This window comes from Serinus canaria, chromosome 17 (assembly GCF_022539315.1).
Source record: "Serinus canaria isolate serCan28SL12 chromosome 17, serCan2020, whole genome shotgun sequence".
Lineage (NCBI taxonomy): Eukaryota > Metazoa > Chordata > Aves > Passeriformes > Fringillidae > Serinus > Serinus canaria.
In genome coordinates this window covers 5,742,859-5,758,630 of record NC_066330.1, presented here as the reverse complement: position 1 = coordinate 5,758,630, position 15,772 = coordinate 5,742,859, and the positions used below count along the sequence as shown (strand labels likewise).

At 51.5% G+C, this 15,772-nt stretch overlaps 3 protein-coding genes and 1 non-coding gene across 4 annotated transcripts; 2 read left to right on the top strand and 2 right to left on the bottom strand.

The window, feature by feature from the left end:
- The first annotated feature begins 27 nt into the window (after positions 1-27).
- TRNAR-UCU (transfer RNA arginine (anticodon UCU)) lies at positions 28-116 on the top strand. Its single transcript is given in 2 exon segments — positions 28-64; positions 81-116. It is a non-coding gene; the product is annotated as a tRNA-Arg (tRNA).
- Positions 117-1,147: 1,031 nt separating this feature from the next.
- Positions 1,148-6,523, bottom strand: COQ4 (coenzyme Q4). Its single transcript, XM_030230484.2, has 7 exons — positions 6,441-6,523; positions 6,176-6,358; positions 5,645-5,741; positions 4,003-4,105; positions 3,765-3,894; positions 2,892-2,985; positions 1,148-2,325 (listed from the first exon to the last, which is right to left on the bottom strand). Exons 1-7 carry the CDS (start codon positions 6,508-6,510, stop codon positions 2,163-2,165), a joined length of 840 nt encoding a protein of 279 aa, XP_030086344.2. The 5' UTR covers positions 6,511-6,523; the 3' UTR covers positions 1,148-2,162.
- A 38-nt stretch (positions 6,524-6,561) lies between these two features.
- TRUB2 (TruB pseudouridine synthase family member 2) lies at positions 6,562-10,774 on the top strand. The gene is given in 9 exon segments (XM_030230483.2): positions 6,562-6,673; positions 6,806-6,934; positions 7,032-7,106; positions 7,615-7,676; positions 7,985-8,066; positions 8,596-8,668; positions 9,117-9,253; positions 9,895-10,152; positions 10,155-10,774. Coding segments are annotated over 9 exon segments (954 nt in total). The 5' UTR covers positions 6,562-6,573; the 3' UTR covers positions 10,193-10,774.
- Positions 10,775-13,090: 2,316 nt separating this feature from the next.
- On the bottom strand, positions 13,091-15,311 carry SWI5 (SWI5 homologous recombination repair protein). Its single transcript, XM_050981028.1, has 5 exons — positions 15,145-15,311; positions 15,001-15,049; positions 14,501-14,622; positions 13,486-13,580; positions 13,091-13,239 (listed from the first exon to the last, which is right to left on the bottom strand). The coding sequence occupies exons 1-5, from the start codon at positions 15,294-15,296 to the stop codon at positions 13,175-13,177; spliced, it is 483 nt and encodes a 160-aa protein (XP_050836985.1). The 5' UTR covers positions 15,297-15,311; the 3' UTR covers positions 13,091-13,174.
- Positions 15,312-15,772: the final 461 nt, after the last annotated feature.

The window sequence follows — 15,772 nt, the reverse complement described above, 5'->3', positions numbered from 1 at the left end:
GCGGTGACGGCGGCGCGGCAGAGCGAAGGCTCTGTGGCGCAATGGATAGCGCATTGGACTTCTAGCGTCTGACGGGAGTCATTCAAAGGTTGTGGGTTCGAGTCCCACCAGAGTCGTATTTTGCTGCCGGGGCTCTGCGGCTGCCCCGGGCCGGGTGAGCCGCGGCCGCCCCCGGGCGCTGCCGCCGCGCAGGGTCCGCCCGTCTCCCGGAGAGCGCGGAGCGGGAGATCCGTTTTGGGAGCGGGGTCAGAGGCGGCCCGAGCACCGCAGAAAAACCCGGCCCTAGCGGCGAGGGTCCCCAGCATCCGTCCCAGCATTTCAGGAGTTAACTGTTACCACAGTTAACTGTGATAACGGCCCGCAGTACGGGCATGGTGGAGCTGCCACTTGCCCACAGCGAATATAACCTCTCCAAAAAAAGCGTTTTCATGTGGCTGGTGTCTGCCCTCCCCAAATCACCCTCTGCTCCCTCCTCTGCCGCCTGCTTTCCGCAGGCTCCTCAAGCGATGGCTGCAGAAACAGGAGCCACAGAGACTGCTACTTGATCCGGCTGAACAGATGCCGTTTAAAATTACATGATGTGCCATTTCTGTAGCGCTGGCACCAGCCCACTGAGCGACACGTGGCTGCACGAAGGCGGCACCAACAGCACTGACAGCCCGGACACTTCAAGGGCTCTTTAAATAACCCAAAATGCAGTAAAAATCTCTCTCACGGCCATCATTTCCCACGTTTCCTTGACTGCTGCTCACAGTTCCTGAAGGAAAATCTTTGCTGCCCTTTGGTTTATCCACCCCAAGGCTCTGACGTTTCTGGGTCATTTTAGAGGGAAATGTTTCTTTCATCTCGACCACTGCACTAGGATAACCCCCAGTTATCCTAGTGTGTGTTTTACTGGCAGCTAAAGGATATATTTATATACATCCTTTAGCTTTTCGTATCTGTTTGAAATAACTCTGGGGACCAAAGGAGGATTTGGAGAAAAACCCAAAGTCTGGCTCATGGGGTGACTGATGCAGGGAGAAGTCAGGAAAAGGAAATCTGGGGGGGCAGGAAGAAAACCTGCTGGAGCCTAAGAGGGGTGAGGTTTCACATCAGATCTCTAGCTCAGGAGGCGAGATGGGGCAAAAGGACAGGGGTAATGAACTACAAGCCCCAGTGTGGATTTATTAAACAAGAAGGAATTCCAACAGCAAACACACATGAACAAAGAGCCCCTGGCCTCGTGGCTCTTTGCCATCACATCCAACAGCTCTGCTCCCTGGCTGCTGGCAGTCTGGAGCACAGTTTAATTAATCAGACAGCAATCAGCTCCCAGACACAGCACCAGCAGCCACTGTTTCTGCACTCACTGGATTCAATCTCATAATCCCAACTGTGTCATTTTGTTGCCCAAGGAGGGGATGATTCCTACAATCATGTGGATTTCATCATTTTTGATGGGGAGGGACTACAGGGAGACACAGCAGATTGGTATCAGCTCTCAAAACAGCCAATCCAGGAGGGAAAATATCCAAAGGTATTTCCCTGCCTGCCCTGTGGGCGTGATCACACACTGCCTGGTCTCTGAGGCAGGAAGTGAGGCACATCCAAAGTGACCCAACAGGAGACCAATTAGGCACCAGTAAAAAAATGGGATTTCACCACTGCACACACCAAACCTGCCCCTGTGCTCCTCTGGAAAATCATGGGTTTAGCTCCAGTCCAGGGCAGCCCAACCTTTGAAGCCTCAGTCTTCCCAGGATGGGAAGGGTGGGAGGAAGGATTTACCTGCACAGCCCTGGGGCTGCAGAAGGCCAAGGCCAAGGTTTGCTGCAGTGTGCTCCCTCCCCATCCCAGCATTTGGGAGCATCAGTACTGGAATGCTGCTGGGAGAGCTGAGCAGCCAGACCAGCTGGCAAAGGCACATCTGACCTTGACATCCCTCAACCAAAATCACAAACAGCAAAAAAGGTCGAGCTTTTGTCACAGCCCAGGGAGGTGCCAGTTGGCCCCTACCAACAGACTGGTGCCAGCTCTTGGCAGGAGAAAACACAGCCCTCGGGTCCATGGTGGAAGAGCTACAGCCACGCTGTGCTCCGGGTAGGGGAGGAGGGTTTGGGGTGTGGCTGGGGCTGCTGGCTGCCAGCAGGGATCCCCTGGGCCCTTCCCCACAGGAGCTCTCACACTGGGACAGCCGGGGGAGGGAAGATGCCGAGCTCCTCCCGCAGGGACTCCACTGGCTGCTCCCAGCGCTGCTCGTAGTACACGTTCAGGACACAGCTGGAGTTGAGCCCGCTCCGGATCGCCCAGGGAACCAGCTCGGTGGCCAGGACCTGCAGCTTTCTGGAACAAACAATACAGGGGGTGGCAGTTTTGATACACACATTTTGTTAATTTCCTTCTCCAAGTCCCCGTTGTGGGCTGATGCCAAGCTCACATGTCCCATGTATCCCTTTAACTTTCTGGCATCCCCACTGCTTAACTCACAGGGGAAACTGAGGCACAGAAGAGGATGGTGTGCCAGGAGGTTACAGTCAACACCACCCCAAGGCCAGAACTCAGGTTCTGCAACTGCTGGGCCATGAAAACAGATGTGCTGGGGCAGGGAACAGCTGTCAGTGTGGTGAGGGTCCTGCTGGCCCTCAACACATGCCCATCCAAGGCTTGGAAATTGCTCCTGCCTGGCACAGGGGAGCTGGTGTTGAATGCAGATTAAGCACCAGGTTCTGCTTCAGTGACAAGGCAAAGCTGTCACCACTTCCTTGGGATGTGGGTACAGCAGTAGGCTCAGGGAGGGATCTGTGACTGACTCCCCACTGCAAACTAGCAGTGTCCCCTCTTTGTCCCCAGTGGACACGGGAAAGCAGCACACAGGCTGGGAGTGCCCAGGGCAGGGACTGGACACCTACCGTGTGCTGAGCCGGGCAGGGCCGAACGCTGCTCCCAGGACACACATGGGCAGCCCCGTCTGGATGGCTTCAAACCACTTCACCACCACCTCACCTGGGGGAGCAGGGAGCTTGTGAGCAGACAGAGCACCTGGATCAAGGGCAGCCAAGGCTGTGTGGATCCTCAGCACAGGGTGTACATCTGCCCTTCTCAAGGATGGCTGCTTGGGAATGCTTCCTAATCCTGGCCATGGCTTCATCCTGTGCCAGGATGGGCCTTGTAACACACTACTCACCCACCCCAGAGGGATGGCACCCCCCAGGCTCTGGGAGCTTGGGGAACACATCCCAGGCAGTCCAACTCCCTGCAGACCTTGGCAATACAGTGCCAAGGCCCGATGCTCTGTGTGGGTCTCCCAGCACAGGCCTTTTACAAAACTGCCTGGACTCAGGCAAAGCCTGAAGAGACCTGTCATGCTGGTCCCCAACGGTACCAGCAAGGCTGCACCTGTGACTTGCTATTGAGTCAGACACAAAATGAGGGCAAAGGACACAGAGACGTGCAGATAAGGAGCAGCCAGGAATTCCCTTCTGCCTTCACACAGAGCTTGCAAAACATCCCTCCCTCTATGCCACCCTCCCTGCCCGGCAGAAATCACTCATCCAGTGCCTGCCTGTGCCCAGGGCTTGGGCAGAGCATCTCCCAGCAGGGAAAAGGTGACATCTCATGGCCTCTTGGCCACCACAGAGCCAGTGATGTAGGACAGTGATGATGCAAAATCCTCCCCTCCGGGCTGAGGATCAGGGAGTCCGGCTGGCCCAGCCTGCTCCATTTCTGGGAGGCAGCCGAGGACAATCAGTGGGTTTGGGCTCCCTGAGCCCACTGCTGCTCACCCAGCATGTTGGTTGGCATGCCCAGGAGGGTGTGCATCAGATCATGGACTTCCCGGTACCGCTGGATCACGTATGCCAGCTCTTCATCGTCAACAAACTTGGGCGGCATCCGCGTGTCCGGAGAAACCTTCTGCAAGTCCAAAGAGGCCCAGCTCAACTCTGTGGCTCCAATCTCACCTGTGCTCCCAGCACAGAGATCAGCCACAGAAATCTGCACCCCATGAAACCCCACACTCACATTGTCCTCCAAGAACCGGACATACTCCCGGCCCAGCGAGCCCTCTGGCAGCCCCTGCAGCCTGGCCATGTCCAGGGTGGACAGACGGATGCGAGGCCGTTCCCTGGAAGCAAAACACAGGTCAGTGAGACTCCCAGTGAAATCCACAGCAGCAGGTCCTGCAGAAAAGGAGCCCTTGGAAACCCCCACCCCTGCCTCTGCCCATCCGAGCTATTTTCCCTGTGCAGATCCTAACTGCTCACTGCAGGGGCAGCACTGTCTGCACTTCTGTTGCAGAGGCTGGGACATGATTTGCTTAAAGGATCTACCTGAAGCCTTGGCAATAAAAGGGCCTTTATCTTGTGTGCTCGTAACAACTGTGGTGGGAAAAATAACGGTGTCCCCTGCACTGAAAGGCTGCTGCTGTGTGGGCTGCCAGCCAGGCACAGACCCCAACAACAGCCAGCCCTGAAGAGTAGAGAAATTTAATGCCCCTGCAAAGCAGCCAGAGCTTCAAAGGAGCAACCCCAAAGAGAAGGAATTTGTTCTAAGCACAGGTTTAATTTCAATCCTGCTCAGGCTTTCACCACCAGCCACAGGGCAGCCACAAAGAGAAAGGTCTCCTCTACAGGTTGTTGGCAAACAGGGGCCTCACAGCCTTGGAAGTAAACAAAAGCCCTTTTATTTTCATTCACAGTAAACTCTTCCCATGATAAAAGATCCAGGAGAGTGGAGGTTCCAGGGAGATAAGCATCACTGGCACCATTTTCACACTGGCTGCAGGTATTTCCTTGTGTATTTGTTGTCAAAAGGACCTCAGCAGCTTGGGGGATAAAACCAAAAAGACCTGTGTGTCCAATTCACACCCCTGCAAATCCCTGCAAAATCACAGGGCAAGGAGCAGGTGGGTATGTTCCTTCCCAACCCTCTCCCTGGGCAGTTCTGCAGGGATTCAGCCACATCCCAGTGCTCTGGATTTTTTACCAATTCAACTTCTCGAGCAGGATGAAGCTGGTCTGCACAAGCATATGGCAAAAGGCAACTTTTCTCAAGCTCCTATGTGACAGAAGCAGCAGATGTGACACATGACAGGGAGTAGGGAGAAGGCAAGCAGATATACAGTGAGAGCTTGGTTAGTAAGAAAATCCCTCCTGGTCCTCAGCCTTGCTGCACTCAACAAGTCCTTGCAGACATGGAAGCAGAAGTGATGGAGTCTTAAAAAAGAAAACAAGAGAAGTGGCCTCATTTCAGCTTGAGCCAGGAAAAAAATATGGAAATGTCTACGGAGGAGGAGACCAGCAGAGACAGAGTCTCCAATGCAAGAAAATGCAGCAGCAGGCACGGGGAAGAAATCCATGGATGTAGTGTGTTCCCATCACTGCTCAGCATCCACATCCATGGATTTCTCCCCTGTGCCTGCTGCTGCATCTCATGGTGTTGGCAGCTGCCAGTTCCAGCAGTGAAGCAGAACAGACAGACAAGTGGTGCCTGCCCTTAGATGTGTCACAGGGCTCCTGTGAACGTTAAAAATAAAGTTAGCCTGGAGGGTTAGAGCTACAAAACACTTGTGCTGCTTCCAAGGCCAAAGAACCTGCTCGGCCTCGTGTCTGCCACCCCATCACAAACCACAGGGCGAGGGAGGGAGGGATGGGGAGGGACGCACTGGAGGATGCGGTAACCTTCAGGGTGGTTTTTCATCTTGTCTCGCAGGTTTGGCAGGGCCAGGCAGCCTGTGGTCTCCCCAAGGACTGCCACCATGTCTGAAAGAGAGACCAGAGAGTGACATAAGAGCTGCTTTCGCAACACCCAGCTATCCTTGGTTGGCAGGTGAGGAAATAGGGCAATGAACCATTGACGAGGAGCAGGCAGGAAGCCTGTGGCAAAGTGGGGATCCCATAAACCAGAGATCTTCAGCTTCAGGGCTACTCTACCCTGGTGTCACCCACATGACCCTTCCCGGGAATGGGATGGAGGAGCAGTCATGAGACCTGGGGGACTCTGGAGAAACAGACCGGTCTGGGTGGCATCACAAGGAGTCACACTGGGGCGTGTTTGGGTTCCTTCACTCCCTCTGTTTCACAGCTTCCTGCACCGGGTCAGTTCTCAGCCCTGCGCTCGCCCCAAACTCTCCTATGAAGTCTCCAGGCGGGATTTTCTGGACGCGGGTGGCAGGCGCTGCCCTCGCCGGCCTTACCGTGTCTGTAGGGGTCATAGAGCGCCATGACCGCGGAGCCGACGGCCAGCAGCGCCTTCTGCAGCGGGCTGGTGGGGATGTGCCCGGGGTACAGCTGCTGCCACCCTTCCTCCTCCTCCTCCTCCTCCTCCTCGCCGCGTCCATCCCGTCCCCGCGGCTCGCTGTGGCTCGGCCGGGCTGTGCCTGCGGGGAGCAGCGGGTAAGGGAGCGGCCCGGGTGCGGGGCTGGCCCGGACGCTCCAGCGGCTGCAGCGGGAGGCACTTGCCTGGGTGAGCGGGACCCCCCCGCAGCAGCGGGACCCCCGCCCGCGCCGCCCGCAGCAGCAGCTGCCGCATCCCCGGGCCGGCCCCGCCGCTGCCCCGGAAGCGCCCGGAGCGGAGCGGGGCGGGGCGGCGGCCATGGCCGCGGCCGGGCTGGCAGGGCTGTTCGCCGTGTACAAGCCGGCGGGGGTGGCGTGGGGCCGCGTCCGGGAGGCGCTGGAGACGCGGCTGCTGCGCGGTGAGCGCGGGCGGCGGGACCCCCTAGACCATCCCATCCCCAGGGGCTATCGGTGGGGCCCGACCCGTCCCGTCCCATCCCCGGGGTTCGCCGGCCGGCACTGACTCCCCCCTCTCCCCGGTTCTCTTTCAGAGCTGAACGAGGCTCCGGAACGCGCCCCGCGGCAGCAAGTCCGCTTCCTACCGACCCCGGCTCCGGGCGGCGGCGGGGCCGTGGAGCTGGTGGCTGCCAGCGTGCCGGTGCTGGCCGACCACCCCCTCGGTAAGGACACAGCGGGGCCTGGGCCGGGAGACACCGGGGACCGGTGGCAGCCCCGAGCAGGCGCTGCGGACCCGCTCCATCACTTTCTCCGTTGCAGTCCGAGGCCCGCGGTTCAGGAAGCTGAAGATCGGAGCAGGTCACCGGCTGGATGTGAAGGCCTCGGGAGTTTTTGGTGGGTGTTGTCCCGGGCCAGTACCGTGTCCTGCTGTCTGCGAGGGGTTTCCATGCAGGGAAGAAGGGTGGATGCACAGCCATTGGACTGCAGCAGCCCCTGGATCTCACAGCCCCACTGGGAGTTAAGTGCTAAAACAGAAGAAATGGCCCAGCAAGCTGTTGGCAAAGCTAGATAGGAGAGACCCAGGCCCACCAGGTTCTGCTGGGGGACACCAATCCCCATGTCTGCTCCACCACCTCAGTTGGCTTTGCTGTGGCTGGCACTGCTGAGCATTTGCCCTAAGTGCCTAGGTGGAGAGTTCTGGGGAAATCCAAGAGTTCTGGTCACAGCACTATGGTTTTCATGCCAGACAATAATCTGGGGGTTTAATTGCACTGCTCAGATGTGAGTCCTAAGGAGATACAGCCCTGTCCAGTGGGCAAGAGTGCCGTGAGCGTTCAGTGCTGTTTAAATGCACATCAGTGACTTTTTGTGAGGCTGAGGTTCCATATTTTCTATGTTTCAGTGCTTGGCATCGGCCATGGGAACAAGCTGCTCACTGACCTGTACAATTGCCACCTCACCAAGGTAGGTGCTGGCTCTGAACAGAGCCCCAGAGTGCCATTGCACACTTGATCCTGCCCCAGTGGCTCAGGCCAGCCTTGTGATGTTGATTCTGCACTTAAGTCTCAAACCTACCAATGCTTTTGAGAGCTTTTCAAGGTCTAGAGTTTCATGCTTCACATGAGCAGCCACTTGTGGCCTTTTGAGTACAGGATGATGCTGTCTTTGAATAGAACTCTCACAGCCCGCAATTCTAGCAGCTGCATGGTGCAGTACTGCTGCTCAATTGCTTGGAGCATTTTTTGGATAATTACACTTTGTCCTTCTTCCAGGTTTATACTGTTGGTGGGCTTTTTGGTAAAGCCACAGATGACTTCTCAGACACAGGAAATTTAGTAGAGAAGACAACATTTGGTAAGAAACTGATTTGATGGTTTGTTGTGTTTTTTTTTTTAACAGAACACGAAACTACAGGTTAAAGCATTTAATCAGGTGAATTGCACAATGACAAAAGCCACATCTTGCATGTCTTGTTGATGTTGTAGTTCCCCCATTCCAAATCTAACCATGATATATACAAAGCCAGTGTGAATGTTGGGCACAGTGGTTGCTGCTGGGTTGGTCAGGACCCAGATCTCCTGTGAATCACACTTGGAGATAGCAGTTAGGAGATTTCATTGAATGAAAACATAGGATAAGAAAACTGGAGCATCAACGTTTTGGAATCAATTAAGCAAAATAACTCTTCCCTGTGCAGTCCAGCTCTGTGCTGCTCCATGTAGAGCCAAGGGAAGTGACTTTGCAAAGGCCACCTCTCAGCTCTCATCAGCCCCTTTTGCTGTAACTGCCTGCCTGAGGGACAGCAACACCTCAGTGGCACTTTTCAGACTTTCCAGTTTCTGGATGGATAATTGAGACTTTGTTTTTGCCTTAATATTTGCAGATCACATCACAAGGGAGAAGCTGGAGCGGATTCTTGCTGTCATTCAAGGGACAAATCAAAAGGCCCTGCTGATGTGCGTATCCACCAGAGCAATGAGCTGATCTGACCCCACTGCCATGTGCTGGTCTTCAAAACAAATGAGAGGATTTTGTTTCCCATAATCAAAGTCTGTAAAGGTTTGAGTGCTAGCAAAGGGTAGAAAGGAGTTACTCTGAGTGCTCTGTGCTCTGGGGAGAGGTTGCAGTTAAATGTCCTTCTTGTATCCCAGAATCTCCAATCTGCTGGTTTAGAACCAATCTGCTATATTAGGGTTGACAAAAATAACTTGTAGACATAACCAAGTACTTCCATCCCAAAGTATGCTACACTAGTGATAGTATATAAACCACAAAAACATATGCAGAAACTCATTGGATGGTTTTAAGAATAAAAATTGCATCTCTGTTTTATTGGGGATGGACATATTTTGAATCTCTTTGAAGAAATTTCTAAATGTCTCTGCTGCTCTCTTTTTTCCCTAGGTATTCTAACATTGATATGAAAACACAAGAGGCATATGAACTAGCTGTCAAAGGGTTGATTCGCCCCATGGGAAAAAGCCCCCCAATAATCACAGCAATCCGCTGCCTCCAGTTTGCACTTCCAGAATTCCAGCTAGGTAGGACTGGGGGACTCTGAGTATGTATTATGGCAAATAAGTTGGTAAACTTTATTTTCTTACTTGCGATTTAATGCAAAATGAGTTGGTAGGAATTTCTTACCAATTTATAACTTCTCTGGTAAATCCAGCCAGCTCATAGCTTTTACCTTCTCAGTTCAGATCAAAACCCAAGGCTCAAAAATTCACATCATGAATACTTATGGGGAAATTCTTCTTAGCACAGTGTTTCAGTGTACTGCATTTCAGTGCTGGGTTTTGGGGGTTTTTTTGAAGTGTCATTTGTTTTCCTGTAGCCAGTCCCTTTTCCCTCACAAATTATTTGTCTTGTTAAAAGAGGTGCCATTTTATCCCCTTTGAAGTACCTAAATTTCTACATTACTCTTCTATATCTATAGGTTTGTTTTCTAAAGTATTTATATATAAATATATATAATAAAAATGAATAAATTTATATATATATATATAAAATACTTATAGAGGGTGTGGAACACCCTGCAGTATTCCAGAAAATCATAGCATGCTCTTAGTGTCTTCTCCCAAACCAGTTCTTTCAGCGTAACTGTGAGTGATGTATGGATTTACAGTGTCAGAGCTTGTGTCAAAGCTTTGCTTCTGAAGGAATGTCTCTGTCCTCCTAGAAATCCATTGCTTGCATGAGACTCAGCAGTACCTGCGGAAGGTGGTTCACGAGATTGGTCTGGAGCTGAAATCATCTGCTGTGTGCACACAAGTGCGGAGAACGCGCGACGGCGTTTTCACGGTGGATGACGCCCTCCCAAGAACTCAGTGGAACCTGCAGAGCATCCAGGAGGCAATTCGGAACTGTCAGCTCAAAGTGGAAGCAGAGCTGGAGAAAACTCTGGCACATGAGGAGAACAGTCCTCTTCATCAGCTGGATGGGACACAGCTGAGCATGCTCTGCAGGAGTGTCCATGAGCAATCCCTGCAGCACAATACAGCAGCAATGTGCCAGCAATGTGATGGACAGCAGAAGGAAAGAGGTTAATTGCAGTTCACTTCCACCCTTTCCTTGAGATGACTTTTATCAGAGGCTTTTTTTCCTTCAGTGACAGGCTGTATCATTTTTTTTAAAGCATCACAAACAGTTCATTAACAGGAGGTAGCTGTGCCAAAATTCTTGTTGGTTTTCAGAACATTAGGTTGCTAAGGGATATAAAAACCCATTCCCGTATTGTTTAGCAGCAGGAAGTAGTATCTTAGAAAGCTGTATTCCCTTGACTGCACATATTTGTTCCTTGCAACTGGCAGCATAATTTATCTGCTGTATGGATTTTATTTTCCCTGTGTTCTCCTGGAGTGTTTTCTTTCCATTAGCCCTGCTCTGAGACACATGAGAGCTCAAAATCAGGCTAAATGAGGGATGTACAGGAGAAAACACAGCTTACCCAAAGCAATGCGAGGAAATTATTTTATCCAGAGTAGGCATGTGATGAAAAGTGGCTTATAATGAAGACTAATGCACAGGATACACAAAAAATAAAACGGAAAATGACCTAACGGGGAAGGGGTTGGTTCTTGGCTCAGTACTCATCCATGTACATTGACCCATAAAAACCCAGCAACTGCTACTTTATTTTACCCTTTTTTTCCTGAGGAGCCAAAGGGGTTCAATGGTCTCTTCTCCTCCTCTGCAGCAGCTCCTTGCAGACAGCAGGTCCTGCTCTTTGGTGAAACTATAAACACTGTGATACCATTTGCCCTCTGTTAGCTCATTATAGCTGGGTCTGACTTTGCAGAAACACACTTTCTAAATTGAAGTTAAATGTCTGGAATTATACTTACCATTATTGCACTCAATGGTTTTCCAGTTATATACTTATTTAGTGAGTTTGGAGATTTATTTATGGAAAGCAGAAGATTTGTTCTGTTCCTCTCCTGGACTTGGACAAGGGCCAGCATGTTTCATCCTCCAGGTTTCAGCCATAAAGGTACAAGAGTAACTCTGGGAGGAACGTTCACAGGGGCCATGATGAAGTACTTCAGTGGCAGTGTGCAGTCCTGTCCTGAAGCATCCCAGGAGTTCTTAGTGCCTGGAATCTTTCAGTTCTGGGTTCCTCTGGGCTGCACAGAGCAGCCAGAGCAGCCATGGAACGCAGCTGCCACCACCTGGCAGAGCCACCGTGCCAGCAGCGGGGATTCCCCAAGGACACTGTGCCCTGTCCTTGGATCTGTGGGTGTTCTCATCCTCCATGGACAAGGGATTGGCATCAGGGACCTTCCCTGGCCACCTGCCCAGTGCTACCTGAAGCATAAACCCATCCCTGCAGCCACAAGCAGAACGCTTGCACAGCTACACTGCAAGTTTTAACCCCAGTGCTCCTACATAGTGGGGATGAAAACGTGGACTTCTCACTCCTTGAACAACCTTCAGTAACTCTGGTAATGGATTATACTTTATCCCCTCAGCTCACACCTCACACAAACTGGAGAATTTCCATACATTCTATTGCAAAAACAATTTCCAGTTGTGTGTGTCACTGACAGAGGAACATCTTGGAACACTCCAGGCTGAACGAGTCCTTCTACACAGAAAATACCAGCCAAAACAACAACTTGAGTAACAAAGTTTGCATTTCCCAGTTCTTGTCACCTTGTGCCTTTTTTCCTCCCCTTAAAACTACTCCAAAACACATGAGTGTTCCACACTTGGCAGAGGGGTATGTGTTGGGGAGGGGTGTGAATGTTCCCCCTGAGAGTCCACTCTGGTCTTGCCACAGGAAATATTCTGCACAGCTGCACATCAGCAGAGACTTGGATGAATCATGGAATGTACAGGCTCTTTCTGTCCCCCTGCTTGAGACCACTTCCCAGTTTTTAAGGCAAAATAAGACACTATTAGTGACATTTCTGTGCCATATCCAGAGCCAGGAGTGCAAAACCAATTATCTGTTCTCAGCAGCAACCTTGTGACTGGTTTCTGGCTTCCAACCACAATGAAGACAGATTAATTTGATTGAAATTTGGAGGTAAGCAGACTGCAGCATGGGCCTAACTGGAGAGCACAGGGGAAACTTACTGGTTAGAAGGTCTTGGAAAGTAAAAATGGGCAGAAGGACATCAAGTCTGAGTGAAAAAGGGACAATAGATCTGCAGTCAGCAGAGCACTTCATCACTTCCAACTGCTCAAAGCAGCCAAATTTAGTCTGTGCAGTCACCCTCAGCCCTCACACTGACATTGAAACGCTCATGCTCCCAACATCATCCGCTGTCCAGGACAGCACTCACTGCCACCATGACTCTGCACTTAGAACAGACAAAAGTGATTCTGCACCTGCACATTCCTGGAAAACACATTTGAACAGCTCATGTTGTCTCAATATAGTTTGAGAATTTGTTCCCAGGTTCATGCAGTGTTGATTTACTGACAAATGTGAAGGCTGCTTTATTCAGAGTGAACAGTTCAACACAACTTTACATTTTGCCATTTACTACAGAAATGATACAAAACCTCCAGATACCAGAGCAGGTAAGTACAAAAATGCAGAACACCCAGACTTGTCTGGATTTGTTGATAGAACAAAATAAACTCCCAAACCACCACAATTTCTGCCTTCTTCCCTCCTTTCTTCTGAGGGTTTTCCTTTCAGAGCAGCTATTACATTGCATATGTGCATGTCCTCACTTCCTCTATCCATTCAGTAACCAAACAGACCCTGGATAATGCAGGGAATCAGAGGCTCCATGGAAGAGGCTCAACATCAACCTGAACTACAACCTTTCAAAAAAGAAAAAAAAAATCCTGTTGATCAGGTAGTACATGAAATTATCTAAAATCCTACATCCCTTTTCCACAGGTTCCTTTTCCACCTTCTGTCTCTCCTAAACCAGGATGACACCACTGTGTAATGGTCCAGTGACAGTCACTTCTGCAGGACACGGCACTCTCCAGGTTCAGGACTAGTCACTGAGCTCCAGGTCATACTCAGGATAGAGCTGTTTTGTAGTGACCCCTCGAATAACAGCTAGGAAACAAAGAAACAGCATTGCTTTCATTAAACAAAGATCAGGTGAGTTCCTCCCCTAATTATCCCATAGCACATCCCATAGCCAAGAAACCCAAGGTTTTGCAGCTGTGTCATGCTTGCCCAAACACTTTTTTTAAAGTGAAGAATGTGTAACACAAGCTTTGCCTCCATGGTAGCAGCTTCTTTCTGTGTTTGTATGAAAGCACTGACTAAAAAGGTCTTGAACAGCTTTCCCTTCCTTACCTAGCTTGCCCAGGAGCATCTGCCCAGCATCTTTGATTTCATTGTACTCGTGGAGCAGAGAGATGTGTTTGTCCAGTTCCTCCAGGCTGTAGCCCCTGTAAAATAACACCAGGAAGGTCACAAATGACACAGAGGGATTGGGACTTCCTGCTGCTGTGGGAGATACCCAAGGCTGGCACCTCAAAAGCAGAGACTGAATGCAGCAAAGTGCAGTTGCTGCAAGTCCTAAACATGAAAGATCTAAACAAGCTCAAGAAAGCAATGCACCCAAGTTCTCAGAATCAAGAGCAGGCTGCAGTAAATTCTATTGATATATATCTCTAATCTGTATATAGGGGAAAAAATTAAGAATTGTAGACTCATTTAGGATGGAAGACCTCCAAGAGCATCAAGTCTAACCTTTGGCTAAGCACCACCATATGAACTAAACCAGAGCACTGAGTGCCATATCCAGTCATCTCTTGAACACCTCCAGGGACCATGACTCCATCACCTGGCCAGCCCAGTCCAATGTTTAATCACCCTTTCCTAATGTCCACCCTGAAGTTCCCCTGGCATAGCCTGAGGTCATTTCCTCTTGTTCTGTTGCTAGAAGGTTTGTTTATCCTTGAGGATAAATGAAAAGGGGTTCTGGAACAGCCTTTGTTGTTCTACCATTTCCATCCTATGCACTACACTTACCTTAGAAATATCAGTCTTTCACAACAAATAACAAGTGGCTAAAATTATCTGTTCCCAGCAAACACATAATTACCTCAGGAACACCCAGACTAAAACAAAAATCCTCTTATGCAAGCTCCTAGTAAAACTTGTTTTGCTTTACCACTTGAAGTGGAAAGAATTCCCTCTTGTCTCTAACAAGTCCCATCACTTACAACACTGAAACCAACATTGCACCACCCAACAATGGCATCATAGAAGGTCAGCTCTCAGCTCCAATTCCTGGATCACATTTTATTTTAAAAACAAAAATAATTACGGCATCAAGTAAACACTGAGCTTGCCAAGGACGTACTCTGACAATAATTGTGCAATTTCCTGGTCTAGAGCGAGGTCTTTCTCTTTCAGCTCTTTGATTTTACATCGCAGGGCTTCTTCACTGGCTCCATTAGGCTGGAAGGACTTGGGAGAAGGGAACTGCAGAGCACAAAAGACACATAGCAGGAACTCAGCTCTGGGTAGGATGCTACAATGCTGGAGCACTAATGTGAAAATAGTGTGTGTATCACTGGATAAAACAGGAGAAAAGGAAAAAAATATCCCCAGGGCAGGGGAGGGAGGGTTCAAATAAAATGTGGATCAGTGTACATAACGCTAGCCTGCTCCATACCGCACCTAACCGCACTTTCGAGAGTTACAGTGTAAAGTGAAAATAAATAATTAAAACCCTCAATGTGCTTTTAGGAGAAACTACCAGCACGAAACAGTGCGAACTGCGGTGCCGGCTCTAACCCGGGGAACCCTCAAGGACAAGCCCTCCCCCCGGGCCGGGCTGAGCCCCCTCGCAGCACTCACCGGTGCCCTGAATCCGGCCCCGCCGCTCCGCCGGCCGCCGGCCCAGACCCTGCCAAAGCACAGGGCGCCGTGTCAGGGGCCGCCACCGCCGCCTCGGCGGGGACACGGCCCGGGAGGGGAGGGGCAGGGGGAACCGGCTCCTACCTCCTGGGCAGGGCCCGCAGCGGCGGGTGGCGGGGCGGGCTGCGGCCCGCGCTCGGCGGGGCCCGCTCGGCCAGGGCTGAGGGCTCCGCGCTCACTGAGGCCCCGGGGCTCCCGCCACACCGGAGAGCTGTAGTCCTCCCACCACAGAGCATGCCGGGAGTTGTAGTTCCCCGTTACAGAGCACGCTAGGAGTTGTAGTCGTGCCGCCGGGGGAACGCCGGGATTTGAAGTCCCCTGCCGAGCCCGACCGTGGTGAGGCTGCAGGTGACATTGGGTGTGGCAGGACAGAATTGTCCCCCAGTGGCCGCAGCCGAGGTAGTTACATTTGGTGCTTCAGAGACACCTCAGCAAGGCGGCTTAGCTGTGATGGGGGCTCAGGGGGTCGCGGGGTCACTCACACAGAATCATTGAATCAATCTGTTTTGAAAAATCACCCCTGTGATCGAAAACCACCATGCCAACCAGACCACGGCACTGGGTGCCATGTCCAGTCTTTATCCTTAAGCACCCATGCAATGTTGTTTTTGCAAGGTGAGCACTGCTCACGCCTCCGCTCGACCCTGTGTCCCGCCGGGCCACAGCAGCTCCCTCCGGCCCGGCCCCCCAGTCCCGCACAGAGGCTCGGACG

What these genes read in the sequence shown, in the direction of transcription:
- COQ4 (XM_030230484.2), bottom strand. Translation starts at nt 6,510, where the DNA reads ATGCGGCAGCTGCTGCTGCGGGCGGCGCGGGCGGGGGTCCCGCTGCTG. An exon ending in CTATGACCCCTACAGACACG is followed by an intron (nt 5,742 to 6,175) that starts GTAAGGCCGGCG and finishes TCTCTCTTTCAG; the next exon opens with ACATGGTGGCAGTCCTTGGG. An exon ending in CATGCCAACCAACATGCTGG is followed by an intron (nt 2,986 to 3,764) that starts GTGAGCAGCAGT and finishes CTGCTCCCCCAG; the next exon opens with GTGAGGTGGTGGTGAAGTGG.
- SWI5 (XM_050981028.1), bottom strand. Translation starts at nt 15,296, where the DNA reads ATGCTCTGTGGTGGGAGGACTACAGCTCTCCGGTGTGGCGGGAGCCCC. An exon ending in GGGCCGGATTCAGGGCACCG is followed by an intron (nt 14,623 to 15,000) that starts GTGAGTGCTGCG and finishes TGTGCTCTGCAG; the next exon opens with TTCCCTTCTCCCAAGTCCTT. An exon ending in ATTGCACAATTATTGTCAGA is followed by an intron (nt 13,581 to 14,500) that starts GTACGTCCTTGG and finishes GTTATTTTACAG; the next exon opens with GGGCTACAGCCTGGAGGAAC.